This window comes from Drosophila sechellia, chromosome X (genome assembly GCF_004382195.2).
Source record: "Drosophila sechellia strain sech25 chromosome X, ASM438219v1, whole genome shotgun sequence".
Classification (NCBI taxonomy): domain Eukaryota; kingdom Metazoa; phylum Arthropoda; class Insecta; order Diptera; family Drosophilidae; genus Drosophila; species Drosophila sechellia.
Window position 1 is genome coordinate 8,911,922 of NC_045954.1, and position 24,721 is coordinate 8,936,642.

Below are 24,721 nucleotides of genomic sequence, written 5' to 3' on the forward strand. Positions count from 1 at the left end.
ATAATTCAAAGGTATTATTGCTGGATGTGGATAAAAATAAATGCCTAAATGTGCTGAGGGATAAATACAAAAGTTAATTGGATGGCAATGCCTTAAATGCATTATTTATAGTATTTAAGTTAAGCAATTTGGTTTAGTTCCTTTAATAAACTATGAAATTCTTACCGACGGTTTTTCTGATTCGAAAGAATCTCTTCTTTTCTGCCACCTATCTTCTATCCACCTTAATCGATTTCAAATTCAAATGTTCAACCTGTCGCCGGACTTGTAACACCCCCCTTTTCCGGGTAATAACTCTTCCCCACACTCACACACTCACATTCACTTGTTATTGTTTATTGTTTATGGGGCATTTGTTGAACGACTTGCGCGCCTTAATGACAAAACTCGTAAGGCTACGAAATAAAATGAAAACGAGGCACAGACGCTCTGCAAGGAAAGGTTGGGGGGAAATAAATAAAAAGGGTCTTCTCGCTCAGCGTTTTCAGCATTTTAATGTCTAACTAAAGCGAGCCCGGGGGCCAGTAGAGGGTTAAGGGGCAGTCATTTGATGATGTGTCGGGGCAAATTACGAGAGGCGTTAAAACTAGAGCAAAGTCTTTTTGACTCGAGTGAACTTTAGTGCCGAAAGCGGACTCGTAACTTGTCCCATAAATCTCCAATCAAAAATTGAGTGTCTCTTGCTTTTTAGGGGGCTAACTTGATGAGCAAACAAAATCAAGTCCCCTGATAATGACAATGAGAGAAGTTCAGTTTCGGTTTCAGTTTCCAGTTTCCAGTTACCAGTTACCAGTTTGCCAGCCAGTCAGTTTCCACTTGGCTTTTGTTTTTCAGATTTTTCCTTATGTGGCTCATTTGGTGGATCTCCATAAAAGAGCTTTAAGTGCGGCACTTTAAGGAGCTAATTTCCCAAACTCTCAGCTCTAAACAACTGAGATTTACGAGCCGTCGAGTTAGTACACGGAGAAAATTTGATTTGGTTACCAAAAGATCGTGTTATTGTTATCAAAGTAAATAAGTTGTTTCTTTTCTATATATATATGTTCATATATTTTTTATTTGATATGTTCTTGCGCTTCCCACTACGCTTTTTCCCATGTGCACTTAGAGCCCCTAACTTCTTGTAATCGTGTCATATTTCAAGCTTGGCCAAACATTTTCACCAGTCAAAAAATAGAGTCGGAAAAGCGCAGAGCAAAAAAAAAGAGGAAAAACCTTTCCCAACCACCCCCACCCACCCATTAAAAAAGGGGGCTTTGGAGGGGGTGGTTGGGTGGCAGAGATAAGCGTCGACTGCGTCGCTGGCAGCACACACAAAAAACGGGGGGAGAAAAAAAGAAAGGCGGGCCTCGGGCCAAAAACCAAAGGAGATGGCAACAAACGAAATGGCCAAAAGAGGGATGGCAATAGCAGGAGCGAAAGCCAAAAGATGGTGAAGTGGGGCTGGCGTCAGTGGCTGGTGTTAGTGGGTGGCTGGGCTGGGTGGCGCTTTTGGGGGTGGCTTGCTTTGGCGGATTTCGCGTTGGCGGCTGACTAAAGAAAACAGCAGCCGCAAAAAGCGAAGAAAAACGAAACAAAAGGCGAGAGGAAGCTGCAAGCGAAAAGGGGCGAGGCGAGTAGGGGTAGAGGGTGGAGCAGGAGAGAGAGAGGGTGGGAAGAGTGGGCGGGGTGGGGCGTTCGAGAAGGACTTTATTCTGAGGTCGCACAGCACAAATCCAACTGTCGAAACCAAAAGCACGCAAAGCTTCACAAAACCTGCTGCAGGTGGCATTTGCCAAGGAAAGAGACAGCCACCAAGAGTCTGGGGGCGCTAGAACGAGAGGGCGACAGCATTGGGGGTTGGCATCTAAGGGTGGCCATGCCAAAATGTGAATTGAGGTTATGTATACAAAACGGAAACGGAAATGTGCAGAGCTTTGTGTGCAAAATGATGTCTGCCAAAGGAGCGGCAGGCGGGCGAAAAAGAAAGAAAATGTGGAAAGGCGCTTGGGTTTTTCATACAACCACTACTACATACATATATAACACCACTGGCTTAAGGCCCCTTGGAAAAGCTTAGAACGGCGAAAGACTCCCAGCACTCGAAATACACGAAATCGATTTCGATTCTCTCGTTTATTTTATTTCCCCTCCGCCAACTCGACTCGCAAATAAAACACAATGCCATACAAACACCGAAAATGGCTGGCTCTTTAAGCTTAAAGTTTCCTCGCATACCCAGTGAAATTTTTTCCGAAGGGGTGGCTTTTCCTTATCTCGCTTCGCAGATCTTTTGCCATTGGCTGCGTTCTTCCTTCCCGCTCCCTTCCTTTCATTTTGCACACTCATAATTCATATTTGTATAAATATGTATGATATATGTGGGCATATGTTCAGGGAAAATAACTGACTGAGTGGCAATGTATGTTGTGTATGGTTCACGAGGAGTTTTTGTGGCTGTTTTTCTTTGGGTTTAAAGTAAGAGATACTCGATGTATCTTTACGCAATTGGTTTTCCATCTGACGAATATTCGGTACATAAGCGCAGGTACCCAAAAGTCGAGTCACTCACGGATCGATAGAACCGATCTTCGGTAACCCAGATACAACGCACCTGTAACCGCTGAGGCGAAACCATTTCAGCATAGATAAATTCCGAAACCGAAACCCGAGCCCACTTGTCGGGGTCACCATGCCGCTCCGTCTCCAAACCCTTTGCTTCGAACCTGTTCCCAATCTCGAGTATTTTTACGAGTACTCCCAATTCGAGGCATGTTTCTGTTTCTGTTCTGTTTCAGTTTTAGGTTTTAAGTTTTCTATCTCAAAAGCCCGCACTTGGGCAGCAGTTAATGCTTATTTTATTTTTAGTTTGGCTTTATTTTTTACAGCCACTTCGGTGCTAGTTTTAATGGCCTTTTACTGCCGAAGCACTTTTTGGAGCCTGACTTTGGAGTCACAGTTGTTGCGCCGCGTTTTTTTTCTCTGCGCTTTTTATTTTTTGTTCTCCATTTTTTTTTTTGTTTTTTAGTTTTTTTTTGTTTTGCGCGCGTTTTGCGTAATGCGCGTGAAAATAAAGTTTTTCGCTTGAAAAAACGTTAAATAGGCGGCTATAAATGACATAACAAAACGGCTACAGCTCAGGACCCCGAAGTTTTCCACTTTTCCACGCCTGACTCACGATTGCCAATGAAAATGACTCAGTTTTCAAGCGGCGGCGATTGCAATGATCCATCGGATCTCAGTGACTCAGTTTTGGCCGGCTAAATGGCACAACACTACAAATGGAGTATATATGTATATATATATATGTGTGGGCCAGGTGAAAAGGGCGGGGCAGTGGGCCACAAAATGTGGGTCAGGCGAAAATGCATTTTCCCTTTATATTTCAAATGCCTGAAATGCGAGATCAAGTGTAGATTGCGTCTGGGGAGCAGGTGCTAAAAAGATGAATGAACCGCGAAACGGTGGAACTAATGAATCACTTGAAATATGACTTTAAAGATCGCTGGAACTGGGCTTGCTACGAAGATTTATGGAGCGCTGACCTTAAAGATAAATTACCAAAAAAAAAATCTAGCATTTCATAGAAGTGTCATAATGAAATTGTTTCTGAACAATCAGATTTGGGCTATTTCTAAGTGCAAAGCAGCAGCTTGATTTCCCACCAAATCTAGTTTGCATTAGCTATATCTCATCACCTGCTGTTTGCGTTTTAGCTCCCCTTTTTTTTTTGTGGCAACTTTTTAGATTGGCGCCCACTTCGCTCCATTTTTTTTTTTTCATTCTGCAAACTGCAGGCCGACATCAAATGCACAATTCATTTGCGCATAAATTTGCGCAGATTTTTACAGCTGCAGATTGCGACTGGATTCGGGGGGCAACAAAAAGGGGCAAGCAGTGACAATTTCTCGGGCTCCCCCAGATTCGCCAGTTTTCTCGGATGCCCCAACCACGGTTTTTGGCCCACGCCGGCGCTATGCAAATGTCACGAATGATAAACGCAATAAGCATAAATAAATAAAGGTTCCGCATATCCCATAAAGTATCCCCGAGGAAGATGGAGTGCGTTTAAAAATGTTGAAAAATCGGGCGAGGAATGAAAGGGTGAAGGGGAAAAGGATAATGCAGGCGGTCTTTTGTTGCTGCCTTATTTATTAGTGTCACAAATCGTTGGAGTTAATGCCCGTTTTTCGTTTTATATGTGTTAATCGATTTGTTGTTACTCTTGTTTACGGCGAGCATAAATTTATTTTCTTGTTCGCCACTACCAACAAATTTGAGTGTGATTTATAATTTTGAACTTTGCTCGTTTTTCGGCATTTTCTGCATGCAATCCATCAAAAGTTATAACAAAACCCGGGCTACAAAAAAAAAGGCAACAAGACCAACAAAATCACAAGATACGTGGATGGCGGGCAAAAGAAAAACATGTCAGAAATCTAGCAAAGAAAACAAAAGCAGAAATGCTGACAGACAATTTATGGACAAACAAATAAAACAACACAGGGACACATAGAAAGAGATGGCCAGCATGCCGCAGAGGGAGATAGCAAAAGCCGGTCCGGAGGAAAATTCGCTTTGAAATTGATATGTTTGACAGCGGGGCCGAAACCGAAATAGTAATAACAAAATACGGTTGGGAAAACAAACAGAAAGGGAAATCCAACTATAACAACATGAAAATCTGGGAGAGTCGGCCGCGAAAAAGGGAAAGTTGTCGAGGGGGAAAATTTGGCAAATTTTTGGATAGACTCAATGTTATGCGAACTAATTTGCGATTTTATTATACATGTTTGTAGATTAAAGTGAAGGAGCGAAATGAAAACGCAAACGCAATTATGGCAATCTTTAAGTTATATTTCCAAAGTATTTTCATTGGAACTTAATGCAAAAATCCATTAAATATTTATTATTCAGCACAATCTCACTATTCCATTAATTTATCGTACTCAACCAACCATCTATCCATCAACTTCTTATTACCTGGAAAAATCACCGAAATTACTCCAATTAAGGCAAATATTGTGTTGGCCCACCAGCGACTCATTTACTTTCACTTTCTGCGGTCTTATGCCATTGACCCCGCCTCCCGCCTCCAAAAAACAAAAAAAAAACCAAATGTTTCCCCCTTCTTAATAGCATCCAAAACCTAAATCGTTTTACGGAAGTTCTCTGCGAGATTGGAGTCGCAGATGTGGATTGGTTTTGTTGCTCGTGTCTTAAGCTCAATAATCAGGCCATAAACTTGTGCACAGTGAGAAAATATATGTCCTTAACATATACATTTTTGTAGAGCTGACTTTGTATGTGAAACCTACAGTTTTCAGTAGTTTAATATCCAACTATAGTTGTCTGCAAGTCATTAAATATATATCATCATTCTATGCTGTACCTTTTCACCCGCTTTAAGCATTTGCATACCAATTTTTCTCACAGTGTGGCTGCGGGCCTTTGTCATAACCGCAGAATCCACCGCCACCGCTGCTGTGGCTTCGCCTCTAATCCGTAAAAAGATCTGTTTTACAAATCCCCCGACGGATGCCTGACTGGCATAATAATCTAGGCGCGCTGATCTCTGATCTGCCTTCTCCCCTCCCTTTCCCTCTCCTGCCGCCACGACTATATGGTATATATATATATATATTCGATCGCGTGGGCAGGTAGACAAAGTTGTTATTGTCCCATTCGTCAATGATCCGACAGCAGAACGCGATCTGGGGATCGTCTGGGGTATTTTCGGGCCTGAAAACTGAATCTCGAACTGAAACTGAACCTGAATTTGTATCTGTATCCGTAGCTCTAGCTCTCGCTGTATCTGTATCTGAAACTGCGGCTTAGGCTCGCTTTTCGACACTTTGTTTGGCACGGCTTTAAGCCAATTGTTAATCGCAATGGCTGTGCTCCTTTTTTCCGGGCCACAATAACCAGCTGAATCCGGGGTATGAGCGAACGGGCATAATCCCAATTGACAAAAGTCAACAAAGCGCATCAATTCATTTGCAATTCCCATTCCACAGAAGGGCATATACATATGTGTGGTCCTTTGGCTCCTTAGGGTTCCTTTGGGTTCCCTTCCTTTCGATTCCTCGCTCGTGTTGCAATGTCAACATATTTGTCATCTGTGTGGGCATGGTCCATAGGGTCTGCTGATCTCGGGATCAGCGCGCTGTCGTTTCTGTTTATTTTAGTTTTCCCGCCTGGTTGCGGATGGGTTTGAGCTGGATTTAATAATAATAATAATATTAAATAATATTTTAATAATAATATATTGATGTATCTTGTGCTGAACGTTCGTTCTCTTTAAGAACTCTTCAAAGTAAGCACTCGCATGTAATTGAGCAAACGTAAAAGGGGCAGGGAGAATCATCCTGCGAGTCCTTAACTTCCATTACTTCCGCTCGTCGCATTTTGGTGGCTCAAAGCGACGCCATTTTGTTTATGGCAATTGTTCTTGTGTTGTTCCTGCTGTTGTTTTTATTATTGTTATTCCTGTCAGTTGGTTCGTCGCTCGCCAAAAAGGAGTTCACCTTTGCTTGGCCCGGCCCTCTTCCTTAAATTCCCTCTTGTTTTATTTTTAATTTTTTTTTGTATTTTTCCCGAACGAGAGGCGCGTTGAAATGAAAGAATAACACTACAACGTACGCAATAACAATAAAAACAAAACGGTTTCGTTTTCTTTTTTTTTTTTGTCTTTTTTTTTTTGGCAAGGATACTGAGCCCGAACATCATTGGTATCAATTTTCGAGCGAAAGACATGTATATGTACAACTGTATATAGAAAATGTTAAATGCCAACAGGGAAAACGGGGTGGGGTGCAAAAGCGAAGGGTAAGGCAAATCCTTTTTGGCACAGCTCAACGCGTTCCAAGGGAAAACGCGAGCCTCGCAATCCTGTTGCTTTAGGCGGAGTAGCAACATCCTGACAGCAGCGTCATCAAACACTTGAAACAAAACTAAAAACATATAACAATTAAATTCCAATTCAATTCATATATGTTAACCTCTTTAATTGGGAGAGAGAGACTCTAAAACTAAAATTTAAAGGACATGTTTTTAGGATATTAAAGTATGGAAAATATGATGGTTTGTAATTAATGCAAATTTATTGCTCTTTCGTTCATTTACTCAAATTTAGTTGTGACCACAATACTTGTGCTGTAACTATGCTTAACCCTCTGTAACTTTACTCCTTTTGGGCTAGAATTTTTCACAGTGCAGCCACAGCGATTTAAACATGCGCTGAAAACAAAAGGGAGAAAGGTCCTTTGGTCCTTTCGTTGCCTGTTCGTCTGGCTGTAAAACCAACAGCATGGCAAAAAAGGGATCACTTTACAAATGCCCACAAAATGCGGCCGGTTCTTGTTGTTTTGTTGTTTTTTCCCTATTGTTGTTGTTGTTGTAGATTGTCGCTTGTGGCACTGCCACAAAATGCTTGAAATAACAAACGCAACAAACAGCGGTGGACAGGCCACATTTGGCACAACAACAAGCCGAAGGCAGTTGCCCAAAAAGGTAACAGAGCGTACTCACTTTTCTGACTGTTGTTGCTCCTCGCTAACCGCTTTCCAGTTTCCACTTTCCGTTTTCCCGTTTTCAGTTTTTCCACCCAGCAACCCCTTTTCTCGATTCCTTGAGCATTTGTAAGAAACACACATAGTAGTGCTATTGTGCCCTTAATGCCAATCAAAACAAAGATGCTCGGTTGGCAAAATGGGGTTTTTGCAACAGGAGATATTCAAGGAGGCCAAAATGTTTCTATTCGCTTGGAAATTAATGGTAGGAAAAGTTTTGAAACAAGTTTCTCAAGCCAGTTTAGTTGAAATAAAAATCTGCATAAAAGTGGTTAATTTAAGCCTATACTATAGTAGAGATTGTTATATATGATGTCCCACTCTTTCTGTTTCTGTTTTGGGCTAAATTTGTGCCAAAAGATTCGTAAGGATTCAACACTTGACAGTTTGCTTGCTGCCCTGCTTTTCGTTTTACCCTTCATGTTTGCCCCTTTTCATTCGCAGAAGAACTTCAAGTTTATTGTTTGCAGCAAAGTGTCAAACAAAACGAAGTTCGAACTGAGCCAACTTGTCTGATTTCCCCCGCATCGCCCCTTCGTTTTCCACATAAAGTTGAGGCGCTCAAAACATCATCAAAAGTCAAAGTCACAAAGGCTCAAAAACTGTTTCTGACACTTTGAGCGGCGGCCACGAATTTCGAGACAGATATGGCTGCAAAACTTTGAACTGAAAGCCAAAGCCACGGCAACGACAAATGAATTAAACAAATGTTGTGCACTGGCAAAAAATGGGGGTGACTTGTGCTAACTTGGCTACCAAATTATTATAATTCTAAATTCATTTAATTACTATCATAAGTGCATTGAAATGGGCTGCCATTTGTCTTCTGCAACTTTGAATCATCTCGATTTCTCTCAGTGCAACTGCGTGTGTGTGTGTGTTTGCCTGTCGTGAGTGTGTGCAACTATTTGCGAGGGTGCAACGGCAACAACAAATACCACAACAATTTGTAATGCCGCATTAAAGCGTGAAGAACGTGAACCAGTCAACAGAAGGAGCAATTTCCACCAAGGTGCCTGGAATGGGAATGGATGTGGGAATGGGGATGGAATGACGATGAGGATGGGGTATGGGTATGGGGGATTCGCCACTGCTTGTGGGTGGGTGGGGCAGCGACTTCATTTAGCCGTCGAGGGGGTGGCACTACACTTTCCACTTGACTGAGCATGCCAAGTGGCTAAATCGGAAGAGCGGGGGAGACGAGCGAGCACAAGGAATTTCCCAGTGCCCTGCCCCACCCACACACCCCACATTTCGGAAAGGGGCAGACGACTGCTGTTTGTCTATAAATTTTAAATGTTTGTGCACGCAACACACAAACAGAAATTAAGTGCAAACTGCCCGGGCAGCAACTTGAACAGTTTCCCCAACTTGGCCAACTTTGGACACTCATTACCAATGACCCAAGGCTCCAACCGTATATGTATATGTATATGTATATATATATATATATATATACATGTGTATTTATATCCGTGCGGGTGTGTGACCTTGACATGACGTTGGTCAGTTTGTCGCTCAAGTGGCACTAAATGCCAACAGACGACGACGCCCGGCAAATTGATGACTCCGACGGAAGGAAGGAAAAACCCGAATGAAGCCAAAGTGCAGGAAAGAAAGTAAAAAATTAGTCTGTCAATGACACGAGATATAAAAACAAGGGGGTTGGGAAATGGGCAAATTGGTCTAGTTCCTTGTAAATCTGATTTGGGACTTAAAGGCCAACTGTGGCACTTCTTTGTTGAGTGACAGATTCTAATAGAATATCCAGTTGTAAGTTCAAAGTTTTCCCTTTCTTTAAATTCCCTTCGAAACTAAAACTAGAATCTCTTGGCTTTAAAGCCACCGAATATATTACTGAAATCAAACCGTTGGCAGCTTTTATCGCCCATCGGCAATCGGCTATCGGATCCCAGCTGGGGATTGCATAACATTTGCCAACTCACTCGATTTGACACTTTTCTTGCGTAACTGTCACATGTGGAAAAGAGTAAAAGACGCAAAGGAAAATATAAGCCCCGAGAAAAAGCGAAAGAGCAGAAGTATACATACATATATACATACATGCATGCATGTAGGATGAGGATGAGAGTCAGACAGTCAGGGGATTAGAGTCGTCGTCACTAAGCCGCGATCGGAATGGGTCTTGTCGGGGGTTAAGAGGGGTTCCACCGCTGACTACTGGGGGCCATGAGGAGCGTAGAGGTGCCGCTGGGGGGTTTGGAGGAGGAGACGTCAGCGAACGTCAATGCGAATGGCACTCAAAGTGCGAGTAAATCCCATGCCAAAGAGTACGAAGCCGAGAACCAGGTGCCAAGTGTATGCACTGCGACAAAAATGTGTAAATTGAATGCCGCTGCTAGTTTATCGTTAGTTCAACTGATGATTATATAGCTGCCTTAACTCCTTTCTAATGCATTGAAGTCCATATGGCGGCAAACACTTCACAAGCGGAACCACATGGTAGATTAGCAGGTGTTCATTACTTTATTGTTATTACGAACATACCAGTGTATGTATCCCCTCTTCTGTGACAATTCAAATCAGCAACGCACTGACAGGAATTAACCTAATTTTACAGCCAGCAAACGCGGGACTCCCCTCGGATTTCATCCGATGAATGGAGAATGGGAACCCAGAATCCAGAACCCAAGAACCCAAGAACACCGAACTGGGAATCGAGAATCCAGAATGACTATATAGTATATGGCCATGTCTGCTCGGCGGTGAGGCGAACGACTTTCAGAATGCGCTCATGTAGAAAATCCAGCGATCTGTTCCACGTCCATGCCGCATTTTTCATGCCGCACTACGTTGTGCACTTAATAGTTGCCCATAAACACGAACCGAGAAAAAAGAAAACACACACAGGATGGCCAGAGTGGCAGAAAAACCAGCTGAAAATGCTGGGGAGCTTGGGCATTCGTTCAGCGGAGTTTGGTGAAAGGGGAGGGTGGACAGGGGGAGGGCAATGGGGGAAGGGAGCGGAGAGGAAAACCCCTCTCGATTTTTCTGCATCGTGAACCACATGATGCAAAACTAATTCGAAATTAATGTGTGTGCGCTTTGTCTACGTCGATTGGTGGTGGCTGCTGCTGCTGCGGCTGCTGCTGCTGCGGCTGCTTTCTCCATCCTTCGCTCGATTTTGAGTCCTTGGGGTGGCATAACCCACCCCCAGCGCCACCCACTCGACTCGACCCCACGTTTTTGCTCCCTTCGCCGGATGAGGCAATGACAGGTAGATATTCGATGTCCTGACAAAACTATTTACGTGGAGCAATAAAGTTTTCGGGGGAATTTCGATTTTCACCGAACATGATATGGGTTATTTCAGTTTTTTTTTTTTTTTGTTTCTCGTTGAAGGGGAAAAATCGTTTAAGGTGCCTGGACATGACCTGAATTCAAAAGGTTTTGCAGCAAGTCCGCAGGGATTTTACACTAATTCACTAGTGTATTCAAATTTTTAGCTTCATCCGCTGTGACTATAAAATACTTGCAACATAATACTTTCCTTTTTAACGTGGCTCAGCCATTCTAAGATTCTAAGACGGCCTTTAGCCGCTGATCCACTCGAAGTGAGCCACCACCCAACGAACAGGTGACATCACAACACAACACACTCACCCACCCACTCAACCTTTTTCGAGATCTTCTGCAAAGATGGGCGAAATCTATTCAGGACTTGGAAACTGGAAACTGTTGCACTTGACTATGCAAACAGGCCACGGAGTGGAAAAGGAAAATCGAGGGGGTGGCACATTGAAGGATTCATGCCACCAGGCGGCGGCGCCTGTTGTTTATTTATGTGCCTGTCTTGCTTGTTTGCCCAATGATTCAGCTCTCAAGGATCTCGGCACTTGTTCGGCATCCTCGACTGCAGATGTGGATGCGGATGAGGATGCGGATGTTTGCCAAAGAAAAACATCAGGCATGGAGTGGGGTATTGGGGGCTTGGGCAAAATTCAGAAGGCCACGAGGTTACTGGAAATATTTTTCTAAGCGCGAAATGAGTGTTTGAACTTTTATGGCTGCCGAGGGTTGCTTCAATGGTTTAATTGCTATTGCTACAACAACAATTACAAACAACAACTGCCGCAGGGTCAGGGGGCGGTTTTGGGTAGTGGGGTGGTTTCCCAGTTTCCCGGTTTCCCTGTTTTTTTTTTTTTTTTGGTTTCCACCAACGTTTTCTGTGGCAATCAAATGAAGTGTTCCTGAATGGTTTTCAAAGTTAATTTGAGTGATGCTCGAGCCAGTTGTTGTTGTAGTTCTTACTGGTACTGACAACCCTCGGCGTGTTTATTAACATGTGTTTACAACAACTTAAAGCGCCCATATGGAATCGAATCGTAGGTAGGAACACCGAAGCACCAAAACCGTTGACCAGGGATCTTTTGGGCTTTAAACCACCACCACCATCGCCACCCGCCACCCACTTGAGCCACGCGAAACATTCGAGGCATTCGGAGTATTCAGAGCAGCATTCAAAGCATTCGAGGCATTCGAACCATTTGAACCACCCAGTAAACGATGCTGGTAAACACTTGAAATTTCCGTACCGTTGGCTCTGTCTGCGGGTCAATTGTTGAAGGACTTTTATGGCATCCTGCGACACTCGACCAAACGCTCGGAACACTCCTCGAACTGATTAAGATCTCCTGGGTTTTGTGTGGCTTAATCGGGGCAACCAGATGGTGGGAAGATCGTAGATGAAAGGATTTTACTAACAGGCTAAACTGGAGATCCCAAAACTATACTGGTATAAACTATACTTGGTATAATAATAGTATATGATAGTGATATGTATAAGAAAAGAAAAAAAACTGCAGCTTGTCAGCTCTTTTTCTTTACCTTCATGGATATCTAATTCGAAAGCTACCCCCCATCGACTTACCAACTTATTCGGAGACGTCTGGCGATGATTTCGCATTTGAATCGCTGGAATCTCATCATCATCTCCACTCATCCCATCAGGCCGACTTGCATTCATCTCGGGATGAGTTAAGCTCTTCTTCTCCAGATTCAGTCGATGTGACAGGTGCCAGATGAGACCATACCAAACCAGACTAGACCCGGCGAGACCACGACAGACCGGACTGAAATCGCAGAATCACAGAATCGCAGTCACAGAGCTCTGATCGTTGGACAGGACAACCCCCTTGGGTTGCATCTGGTGCGGATTAGATTATGCATAATAAAGTGTAATTTATTTCTGGCAACTGTCCCTCGGGGGAACGCTCTCAGTGCCCTCCTGTCAGGTCAGGTGCTCCCCGAGGGTTACCGCACAGATTTACCAAATCCTCGAAACTTCCAGACCGAAAACCATTCAAAACGCGAGCGTTGTTTCCATTGAGTGACACGTTTCGAAGCTCGTTTTCTCGCTTATCTCGAATGGAACACAGCGACGCTGGGACGCTGGGACACTGGGAAAGCGATGAAACTCGAACGCGTGTCAGCATTTTGCATGGCCCAGAGCTTAACAGTCAGCACCAGAGAACTCAACTGAGAGATAAGACCCCCTCCCCCCCTGCCTCTCCAGCGACCTAATCAACTTATATAGAAATCAGCGAGCAACAACTGCAGTTGACACGTGACCCGAACACCGAACGCCAGTTAAGGGAAAGACCAGCTACTTTGAGCATGAAATGGCGACACGTGACCCAGTCAGCCAAATAAACCCAATCCAAACGCGATTCCAGCGTCGTTTTGGGCTTAGCCCTGCGCAAATATTATTTATTGCAATTGTATTTTAAGTGGAATGCCCTACAATCTACAGCCCAGCAATTTGTTCAAGCTGTGCTAGTAACCCCCGCCCCCCCTCTATTTGGAAAACCTCACACTACTATATATATCGATATATCTCCGATTCTTACAGATTCATTAATGGGCTCGGCGAGCGAAGACGATGACGACGATGATCCGCCGCATTTGCGGGCCACGGCACTCGGATTGGGCGTACTGGGGCCCAACGGACCCGACTCAGCGGGCGGACCTCTGGGCACATCGGATATATCAGTACAAAGCATGAGCACCGATAGCAAAAATACCCATGACGATTCCGATCAGGTAAGATCGTTGCCGAAGGTGCATCATTAACTTGTTTTCCACGTTTTTCACTCGAGTAATGAATGGAGTGGCTACCCTGTTGTTTGAAAACTCGCAGAGTTTACTGGTTTTCAAAAGGATGCCTAAACTAGAGTTTTGATACAGACTGAAAGCATTGGAATCCTTATGTAGCTTATTAGTCCGCTCTAACAGCAAGATTAATATCATATTTGGCTGAATTTTTAAGTAAACACTCAATTGAAAGGATATTTGTGTAATCACCCGAACAAAGCGGACAATATAGGCTTTGATGACCGTTCGGTTAGGTGGCATTGTTGGGGTCTCCCATACCCCGGACTCGACACTCCTCCACATCCACACTCGTTTTGATTAATGATTGGCAAACGATTATGAGGCCCGGCATTGTGTGGACTATATGGACAGCACATAACCATACCCCCCTTCTCTCTTGAATTCAGGGCTCCTTGGACGGCGATCCGGATGGACGTGGCGATTCCCAGGCGGAGAACAAAAGTCCCGACGATGCCAACGGATCGAAGCGACGCGGTCCGCGCACCACCATCAAGGCCAAACAGCTGGAGGTGCTCAAGACGGCCTTCAATCAGACGCCGAAGCCGACACGCCACATCAGGGAGCAACTGGCCAAGGAGACCGGGCTGCCCATGCGAGTCATACAGGTGAGTGCCATCTGCTGCTATAGTATATAAGGTGCTGGGATCTTAGGTTAATATATATCGAAAAACCCTTAGAAACTCAGACTGCGATATGAAACAAAAAAAGTCAGTGTGCCCCAAGGATCTATGATCTAAAAAGTACCCAACAAGCTGTTGCAGTGCATAATCATATGGAATTTCCTTATTTCCTTATTATAACCCGTACATATATGTAGAATCTGAAAAACGCATAAAAGCCGGCCAGAAATGAATTTTAATTGGTGAACCCATGGATTTGCCGCCTTCCGTTGAAAAAGGCAAGTGCAACCCGAAGCGGAAGAGACCGAGATGTTTTGGGTTCGAGCTTTACTTTAACGATTCCATTTGCTCGATAGCTGGCGACTTTGTGTTCATCGTGATGGTGGTAGTGGTAGTAGTAGTTACACCAGCGCCCTCCAAGTCTTTGGGTTTTGGCTTGGGCTTGGGTTTCTCGAGTGGCGTGGAGCGGCCCGTCTGCGTTTCATCAGCATAAAAAAGGCATAAATTAAGCGCGCTTTGACTGGCAAATGTTTAAACTAAAGCAAACGCGGTCATCGCCGCAGCCCCCCCGCTCCACGAAGTCAAAGAAAAAATAATAATAAAACAAAAAGAGAGAATGAAAAAAATCATAAAAAATAGTCGGACGCGATTTTTCAACGTTGCCGTTGCCGCCTTGCAACGCTTCATTGCCTGGCCAGTAAAACCAACAACAAACCAAATACAATAAAACTAAAATTAATGTCGGAACGAGGGCGGACGCAGTCGCATGTGGGCGTGGCAGCGCATTAAAAACGGAAGTTCAATGCGCTTGGAAAAAAGAAAATAGCCAGCGAAGATCAATTTGCCAAAAACGAACAAGTTTAATGTGCAAAAATTCCAGAACGGCCCTCCCTTGCAGAAATGAGAAGCGCTGAGAAAGGCTTAAAAATGTTAACTAACATGCGATATTGCGATTACAGGAAAATCAGGGCTAGAAGCCTACATAATGGGATTAGAAAAATTGCTTACAAATTGAGCACATTAGCTGGGCGGGCAGAAAGTGGATAAGCATTATATCTAAGAGACCTTGGTTTAATTGAGGAAGTGTTGCCAAAGCAGAAACTTAATTGCAGTTTAGTCGATGCACTTAATGTTTGAAGTCCACCGATCGTGAGTAATAGGATTTCATATGATTGGGAACTAGGGAAACTAGTAAACATTTAGTGTTCTTGAAAGTGTGCTCATAAATCAAAGTCTTTTAGAGCACTTCAATTGTGACAAACGGTTTCAATAAAACTTAAATGACTACTCAACTATACCATCACCTTTCCAATCCAAATTTCTTGCTGACAGATCTCTAAGTTGAAGTTCCTCCCAGATTTTTTTTTTTGGTTCTCTCGTTTTAAGGGTGCCATCACCTTTTGAATCCTTTTCCCATCGTTAAGCAGCTGTTCGTTTGACCTGTCAAGGATATCCGCAGCATATGTTCTCCCCGATCTGACCGCAACAACATCATTATGCCGACTTTTCTTTCGCCTCGCTGCGGCACCTTGCTCGCATTTTCATCAGGTTACTAGAGCTACAAATTTTCCGTACCCTCCTTCGGCGGGCTTCCCATTGTTTTCCTGAACTCCACGCGATCGGAGGCACTCGAAATACCCAAATTCCGATCCCATGAGCACTTAACGGGGACTTAAAGACGGGCACGGGTTCGATTCGGTGCGGTTCGGTTCGGATGGGTTGGGTTGGTTCGGGATCGTGAGCAGTGGGTTCTGTACTCGGGGTTTCGGGCGCTGGCCTTTGATGTGTCATTGGTTACAGTTAAAGGATATTTAGGCGGCGTTCGTTTCTTGTCGCTCCTCCGGATTCCATGCGCTCTTTCTCTTGAGGCGACAAGTGTGACACAATCAACACCTCTTTGGGGTCCCTCTTCACAACTAAACGAAAGTGACAAATGCCAACAAGTTGAAGAGGAGGCACACCAAACAAATCTTAATCTGCTCGAGAGAATCGGGAGTATCACCGCCGGAGGTGGTGGAGAGGGACTGGGAGGGGGACATCTGTGGGCTGTCAGCGGCAGTTGGAGATACATTTGCATCTTCATTAAGGCTGCACTCTTTTTTTGTTTTATTTCACCAATATCAAGCGTATCAAATGTCTGTGGCGGCATACAGATATATCAGCATAGATATAGGCAGCTTCCAGCTGATTTTCTGGGGAAACAGCTTTGAGTAACTCGATCCCCATCAAAGCGTTGACTTCGGGAGTTCGTCAGCTCATCAAGAGCCGCGGGATGGGCATGGGCATGAGTATGGCTATAGGAATGGGTTTTCGATGTGGATTCGGTTGGGATTGGGAATGGGAATCGGAATGGGGGAATCTCCTCCTTCACCCCGCCACAGATGTCAACGAGAAAATTTGTACAACTTTAGGGGGCCGGGGAGCATCTTTCTCTTGAGCGCCCGCCCGCTGCGAGTTTTATAATAAATTTTACAACAACAGCAGCAGCAGCAACCTGAGGGCATGACACAAAAACTTCTTAAGAACTTTTGCCGACACACAGACCGTGGACGGCTGAGGCGGGGTTGGCGGAGCAATGGCCTCGCCACGGGACAGAAGTTGGGCCCCACGTTGGGCGCCAATACAAACAGTATGCCCCGACTTCATTCGCCATACCCTCCATTCTTGGCATGTCTTGAACTTTGACATAAAAGCACTGAACTCGCAGGCGAAGCAGCAAAGCGTATCCAGATCGAAATAGATCAGAAACTTGACCAGACCCAACTGACAAGTTTCAAAATATATTTCTCTCTACTATATATTACTATAAAATAATTAAAAAATCGTATGGCATTTAAATAATGCATCAGTAATCTCACGTTTGAGAAGATAAATGTAATTTCATGTTAAGCAATTCATTATAGGACTTTGAGTTCAGCATCTGAGAAACCCACTGCAAATTATTCCCATGAGAAAGGCCATAAAGCATTTGTTCAAATGATAGATAGGTGGATATTTCAGCATATCTAAACAACATACCATAGGCAGACATTAAACCAAATGCGTTTCGAAGAGTTATGGCCACGAATGTCGTATGGGAAGTGGCCGAGACAGATATTCCGGGACAGAAAGAAGTCAACCTGTTTTGCGGGGGACTCGATATTAAGAAGGGGTATCTCTAGGCTCAGAGGCGGCGGATCTGTGCTTTTTTTTTTGTTTTTTTTTGGGTTTCTTTCGCTCCATTTAAGCTTTGAAAAATTATAAACAAATAAACGAGTGGAGACCGGGGGGCAAAATCACACAGTCGACGGAGCGCGAGCGGCAGCTAAACAAAAATTTTAATGTGGCATGCGCTGAGCTTGGCGCCACTGACTTGGAGATACAAAGATTAAAAGATACTCGAATGCCCAGATACTCAGATACCCAGATGCCCAGATGCGGATGCGAGGAGCCGGACATTTGTCAAGTGATGTCGCGCCGCCGTGCAGAGGCGTTTATTTGTCAACCGAAAACATATTCGAGAGCATTTCCAGTCGTGATTTGCATTTTTTTGTTTTAAGATTTATACTTTTTATATATTTTATTCGGTATCTCTTGCGGCCGTCGGAAGTTGACAAATTTAGGTGGCTCCGTATAGAGTTTTCGTTTTCTCGTGCTTTATGGACAACTAATTAGTCAAAGATCCGAGCTGTGATTTTATTAATTGAGCGGAAATTGTTTTGATTTCGATGGGCCAACAAATGCAGGGGTTTCGGCAACCGCAGAACTTGAAAAGAAAAGAAAACCGATCTTCAGTTTCGGAGATTGATCCATTCACAAGGGGCTAATTTAACGCATTTATTCCAACATCAATTGGTAGTTCAACTCGGGGCGCCCTCTTGCCCGTGACTCGGCAAATGATTCCGATTCGGATGGGGCTGGCTGGGGGAGGTAAAATTATAATTTCAACAACTCATCAAGTTGCTATTAATTTCGTTTGAGGCGCCGGAGCTACCAAAAAAAAAAAAAGAAAAGGAACAACTGGAAAAGTGACCGAAAGAGAAATATATAACCCGAAATCGAAACGCACAAAACTAAAACTGCTGGGTCATGCAAGGAGCTCTCCTCTTTCAGTAACACCTACTAAACTATGGGAAACAAAAAAACAAAGGCCCGAAGCGAACGACGATCCACCTGAGATACAGATGGAAAAAGAAGAAGTTAATTATCTGTTAACTCTTACTCGAGGCCAATTCACGCCTCACCAAATCGGTAAAATCGGTAGAAAAAGCAGCCGAAACACACTGAAAAACAAGAGGGAAAACGAGCGGTAGTCATCGATATGTTGACTCGAGGGCGTGACGACAGCCCCCCTCTTCGTTCGATAAATGCAAATCATCGGCGAGTGCTTAAGGTCATCATCGTAATCATCCTAATCGCCATCGGAGGTCCGCGTCCGCAAAGGATTGTCGGCGCTTCTAACATATCTACCGAACCCACAGCTCGGGTATCCATTACACGGCATTTGCCTGGCTAATAACCATATATCATATGCTATATGAGAATATGGAATCGTTTGATAATCAGATTCATATTTATGGTTAGAACAAGTCTAGTATTTCGAAATAATATTTTAGTAGAGTAGCCTTTTTGAAGGGGTTACGTTTTTGGGCAGCCGTAAGATTACAATAATCGCAAAGGTTACCGCAAAATTCCAGGAAAATGCGATCTTAGATTATTTTCGGTTTTCTTGAGCCCAAAACATTTTACGTCTTGAATGCCGCCGTTGATTAGCTTTAGAAATGCTTATTGCCGACTTCGTTTGCTACCATTGTGGCATAAAAAGCCAACCGAAGTTGCCCCATTGTTTTTGGCAATTAAGCGGCGAGTAGCGGCAACAACAAGCAACAAAACAACATGAAAAGGCAATCCAAACAAAATAACAAACAAATCTTGCCGCATCATAGCAAACTAATTTAACAAAATAGCCAACGAACAGAAAAAAAAAAAATGGGCGGCTAGAAAATGGTAGCTGCCAAACAATGGGCTAATACCGAATGGGATTTGGTATCAAAGTCGGATGGATCGTATCACAATCACAAACACATCTCATATCTCAAATCGCACCACAACCAATCATATCAATCAAAGGCAACCAGAAACGTGACACACATTTGGCTGCCCCTTTTTTGGTGGAGGATCGCATTAAGATGGTATGGGATTATATATATATATATGGGTATTATATATGACCCCATCGCTCAATCGGCGAAATGAGCAACGAAAAAAAAGGGGGGAGGGGCAGGTGGGAGGCCAAACGCGCTGCCGTTTAACATAATTTGCTATAATTTCCAACACAATGCAGATGGACGTCGAGGAAGGTAGGAGAGCACACCTCGGTTAACTTAACCCTCTAAAGGCCGAGGAGCTCCCTGTTCCACACTGAGCGAAAAAAAAACTAGCCACAAGGACTTAATGGGTTACAAAAGAATCAGTGCAGGGAAGATAAATTAGGATCAAACTTGCAAGATATACTTAAATCTGATTGAAAACAGATCTAAATTTCCTCTCGACCGCATTCCGATTTCGCGCAGTGTATGGCTCCGGCTCCACTCAATGCAATAATCATTTTGTTATGTGAGGGATTCGGTTCTCGGGGGCCGACCCCTTGTGATTGCTACCATGGGCCATTATGCTACGTTGTTTGCCCTTTTATGTCAGAGCCTAACCTATAATTTAACTAAATGTTCAAATGTTGCTGGCCGCGTGTTCAACTTAGTTCAGTTTAAGTCCAACCCCTCATTCCCCCCTCCCCTTGCTGTTCCCCATTCCGCGAGTCGGAAATTTGTTGAAAGCTCCAAATTGGAAACAAATTTCGGCTGCCCAAGTGCGGAAATAAAATATTAGCCATACATTTTTCAAAATTGCCAACAATTTGGAGTGGGCAAATGTGTATGTTCCGATGATAAACGTAAATGATGCGATTTTGATATATCATAATATCCGATGATATCCACATAATAATAAGCCAGAGGGCAAAACGCGAAAAAGCGAGCGAATCGAGTTACTAAAACTAAAATTAAAATAAACACGTACGCTAACGAAAATAAATATATACATATGTATGTGTTTTGGCAACAGAGAAAAATATATGAAAGCTCCAAATCAAAGGCAGAGGAAAATATTTTTCTCAAATTTATTGCGGAAAAAGAGCTTTTCACGCCCATTTGCTGTGCGCCAACAAAATTGTTGCGCTGAGTAAACTGGAATTTTGATTGCCAGATTTTAGCGTGCACAGGAGTTTAGAAAAGTTAAATAATATTCCTATTATTTTTTAGATTGACAAATAAAACATATGCTTTTATTATGTTCGAAATAAATGTGCTTATTTCATAAAAACATCCACTTCGTTGGCATTTCATTCGGTTTCATTTCGATCCCTAACCATACATTTTGGATGCCCAGCCCCTTTTCGCGCAGTGTAACGCCCACATGCAATTCGCATTCTGCGTTTTATTTTTCCACTGCTATTTCCATTTTGTTGCACTTTTTGTTGCCATTTGTTGCTGTTTTTTTTTCTTTGTGCTCGTAACAAAACAATGGCGAAATGCGCCGCAGAGTAAAAAACTCAAAGAATTGGGAAAACTAAGCTGAGCTGAAAGGAGCAAAAAAAAAGAGAAAAACACAAGGAAAACAAATTCAAAACTATTGTAAATGCATATTTTAGCTTACTCTGTTTTTTTTCCAACAATTCCCCCCCTCTATTGTTGTTGTTTCTTTTGTTGTTGGTGTGCATATGAAAATGAAAAATTATGTGACCGCAGGGCCCACAGAGGCAAATATCGCATATATGGAAAAATATGGCAAACACTGCGCGCTTACAGTGGAAACGATGCGGTTTTTGTGGGCTGTTCGCGGGTGGTTCTGTGGGGCTCAGGGGGTTCAAAGGGGTTCAAAGGGGTTTCGGGGGGTTCTGGGGGGTCTCACCTTTTATTTATTTCGTTGCAGTGCTACGTGTAATTGAAATGCGGTGGCAGCTTAGCCGCGTGTTCTGCGGATTCTGCACTCTTTGTTGGTTTCCCTTTGTGTGTGCATGCACTAGATGTGTGTGTGTGTGTGTGTTTTTTTCCGCCAGTTTCAGTTTACTGCCGGATTGAGTTTTGCCACGTTTACGACGTTATCAAGGTGATTACGCCATGGGTTCCTTTACTGGGAGCCACAATTTTGCATATGAAAGGCTCTGCTCCACCTGCATAAGTCGTATGTTTCAATACTTCAATACCAAATGGACATACAAATCTAAGAAGAAGATCTATTAGCTAAGCATAATATGCTAAATGAGAATGGTAGTGTGGGAAATCAATTAGCTAAATGAAAGATATATGCACTTGGCTTGGCCAATTTGCCTGGCCAGCACAGCTCCCGAGGAGTTGCCATTAGATGATTCCTGTGTTCCCATTTGTGCAACTTCAACTTCTCGCAGCGGATTATCTTCCTGCCTGTCATAAAGTCACACGCTCCGCCGAGAACTCGAGTTGGCGTAGGATTGGGATTCGGTTCGATGTATATGCGCTATATGTCTTGGCGACTGAGATCCAACTATGCACAGCATGTTACTTCCTTTTGTGTGCATCCTGTTTGCCGACAAGAGATGATGAAAAAAATAAAAATAAATAAAAAAATTAAAGGAAAAAGCTTTGCCATGCTGGTTTCCTTTTGGCGTTCTCAGGCCCCGAAAAAAGGCTTTTCTAGCGAAATTCGCTGCGCCGCCGAATGTGTCAGTTTATAAATGTGAAATGTGAAGGGCCCCCCGACTTATATGCATGTCTAGTCTGCCCGGGCGAGTTCATAAATTCAAATGAACTGCAGAACGGCGCTCATCATTAAAATTCACGCTCAAATTGCCTCCTAAGACTTTTGGCCAACAGCTGCACTGGGTCGAAAATACGAAAACAAAACCGAGAAATAAAAAACACCAGAATCTAAGCCCAATTCATTGGAAACTATTTGCCAAAAAGCGGAATAATAAAATAACAAAAAAAAAAAAAAATGAAGAGCGCGGCGCGCAAAGACATAAATCAAAAAGTTTCATTGAGAAAAATATATAAAACCAGGAGAAAATCAAAAAAGTTGCAGCAGATCATTAAAAGAGCGTCCCAGATATGAATATTAAAAGAGCCAGGCGAAAAAAATAAAAAATAAAGAAAAAAACAAAGGAGAGGAAATAAAAAGGATGAGAATAACAAGCGAGGGACAAAGGATCGGCGGAGAGCGGCCCCAGAAAGGTGCCACTAAAACTTTTGAAATATGTTTTTATTTTATAACTTTGCATGCTGGGCACGGTGCTTCTGGAGCACCCGGAACGTAAGCCAAAGAATCGAACCGCAGAACCCAAGAGCCGAAAACCCACAGCCAGAACGTCGTAAAAATGGCATCGATGTCTGCGAAGACGCGTCTTCTGTCCGGTGTCCGCTGTCTGCTGTCTTCAGTCCTCTCGATTCTGTTCTGTGTTGCGGAGTGAAGAACTGATGTGGTGGAGTGGTGTGGGGAATGGGGCTAATTTTGCGACGGCCGCCCGGTGCGGCGGTAGCATCAATGCAAAAAAGCCACCAGCAGAAACAGAATCTACAGGGCCAGAAGACTCGCGGGGCAGCAACAATTAGGCATGCGTCTCCATAAAGCGATGCACCGAGACATCGCAACCGGATCGCCAAAGAACCGAAATAGGTTGCTCTAAAAACTTGTAGTACAAGTGCTCATTCTATTTTTTATTTAATAATTCGTACATTTTGAAAGGCTTAAACTAAAGTTGTATCTACCTCCATTCAATCCATTTCCAGGTGTGGTTCCAAAATAAGCGGTCGAAGGAGCGACGCATGAAGCAAATCACCAGCATGGGCCGTCCGCCATTTTTCGGTGGCGCCCGGAAAATGAGGGGTTTCCCCATGAACCTCTCGCCCGGCGGACTGGACGACGGACCCGGCTTTCCCTACTTCGCGGCGGACGCCAAGTTCGAGTTCGGCTACGGCGGACCCTTCCACCCGCACGACGGACCCTACTTTCCCGGACATCCCGGCGGACCGATGCCCTTCAATGCGCCAGGTGAGAAAACTAAAAAAAACAGAGTCTCAGAAGATGGAAAGTAGTTAGTTAACCAATATATTATCTTTATTTTGAACTAGCTTACAAAAAAATTAAATTATTGCAAAATATATAGAAGAATTGAAATCCAACTAACCAGCTACTCTCTTTCAAATCTTAGGTGGCCCCATGGACCACAGCGGACCCATTCCGATGGTGAACGAGTTCGGACTGACGCCGGAGGCGACGTTCCTTGGGCAGGCGGGCGGTCCGCCAATGCAACTGCAGTCGGCCGTCGGACCGCCGCCACCGCCGCCGCCGCCGAGCGCCGAGCACTTGATGGCCGCCGCAGCGGCAGCGGCGCAGCAACAGGCGGCGCAACAGCAGCAGCAGCAACAGCAGAATGCGCAACAAGCGGCGAATCAGACGCAGCAGCAGCAGCAACAAAATGGCCCCCGCACCAATTCGCCGGAGTTCATGAGCTCGGCGAATTTCAGCGAACCGCAGAATATGCAAAATGAAGGGCTCGTTTGGTAATATACGAAACAGTTGGCAACGCGGCTGCTGCTCTTCGGCAGAGAGCGAGAGCGAGAGAGAGCGGCGCGAGTGGAAGAGTAAATGAGAGGGAAGGAGAGTCAGATGTAGTGCCGTCTCGTTCTGGCCAAAGGCTAAGCCCCACCCCCTCTGCTACGATTTGTTTTTGTTATACTTTTATTATTATTATTATTATTATTATTAAAACTGTGCTATTTTTTTGTATTTCAATTCGGCGCCAAAATATTTGTAAATTATAAAACAAAAAACACAAAAAAAAAAAAAAAACAAATAGACAAAGGAAATCTCTCTTAAATGTATAAAAATCAAATAATGGGCGCTGCACATAGTAAACAATTTTTTTTAACAAACGAAAAACATAAAAAACACGAAAGAAAAGCTCTAAAAAAATTAAATTAAACCCAAACACTAAACGTCTTGTCTGTAATTAAAACAAAAATACTATTTATGTGTATCAGTGTATAAAAACAAAATGAAAAACCTGTAGTCTTAAAAAAGGATCTGCATAAAGAGATTTTTTTTTTGTAAATTAGCACATTTTATTCGTATCTCTAAAATTTGTTTTCTTTTGCCTGCATTTTTTGACGAAAAACGTTTTTTTTTTTTATATTATTACACGTAACATATGGATATATATTATAATCGTTGTCTAACAACATAAACGTAACTAGGCATGTACTAGCTCCTAAGTCTACATAAACCAGATATTATATATACAAGAGCTACATACGGCAGCACACACGTACACGGCAAAAAAAAAGAAAACACATAGCAAACTAAACTAAACTTTTTTTTTTTTTGTGGTCTTAGAACTTAAGCGAA

General features: G+C 43.5%; 1 protein-coding gene across 2 annotated transcripts in view; it reads left to right on the top strand.

Moving 5' to 3' along the window:
* LOC6619787 (LIM/homeobox protein Lhx1) overlaps positions 1–24,113 on the top strand; it is a 46,673-nt gene extending 22,560 nt beyond the window's left edge. For both annotated transcript variants that reach the window (XM_032725535.1, XM_032725536.1), the window contains 4 exons: positions 13,423–13,613; positions 14,072–14,290; positions 23,104–23,365; positions 23,526–24,113. In XM_032725535.1, coding sequence (XP_032581426.1) covers positions 13,423–13,613; positions 14,072–14,290; positions 23,104–23,365; positions 23,526–23,881 — 1,028 coding nt within the window. In that variant the 3' untranslated portion in view covers positions 23,882–24,113. The remainder of the gene's footprint in view (positions 1–13,422; positions 13,614–14,071; positions 14,291–23,103; positions 23,366–23,525) is intronic.
* The last annotated feature ends 608 nt before the right edge of the window (positions 24,114–24,721 follow it).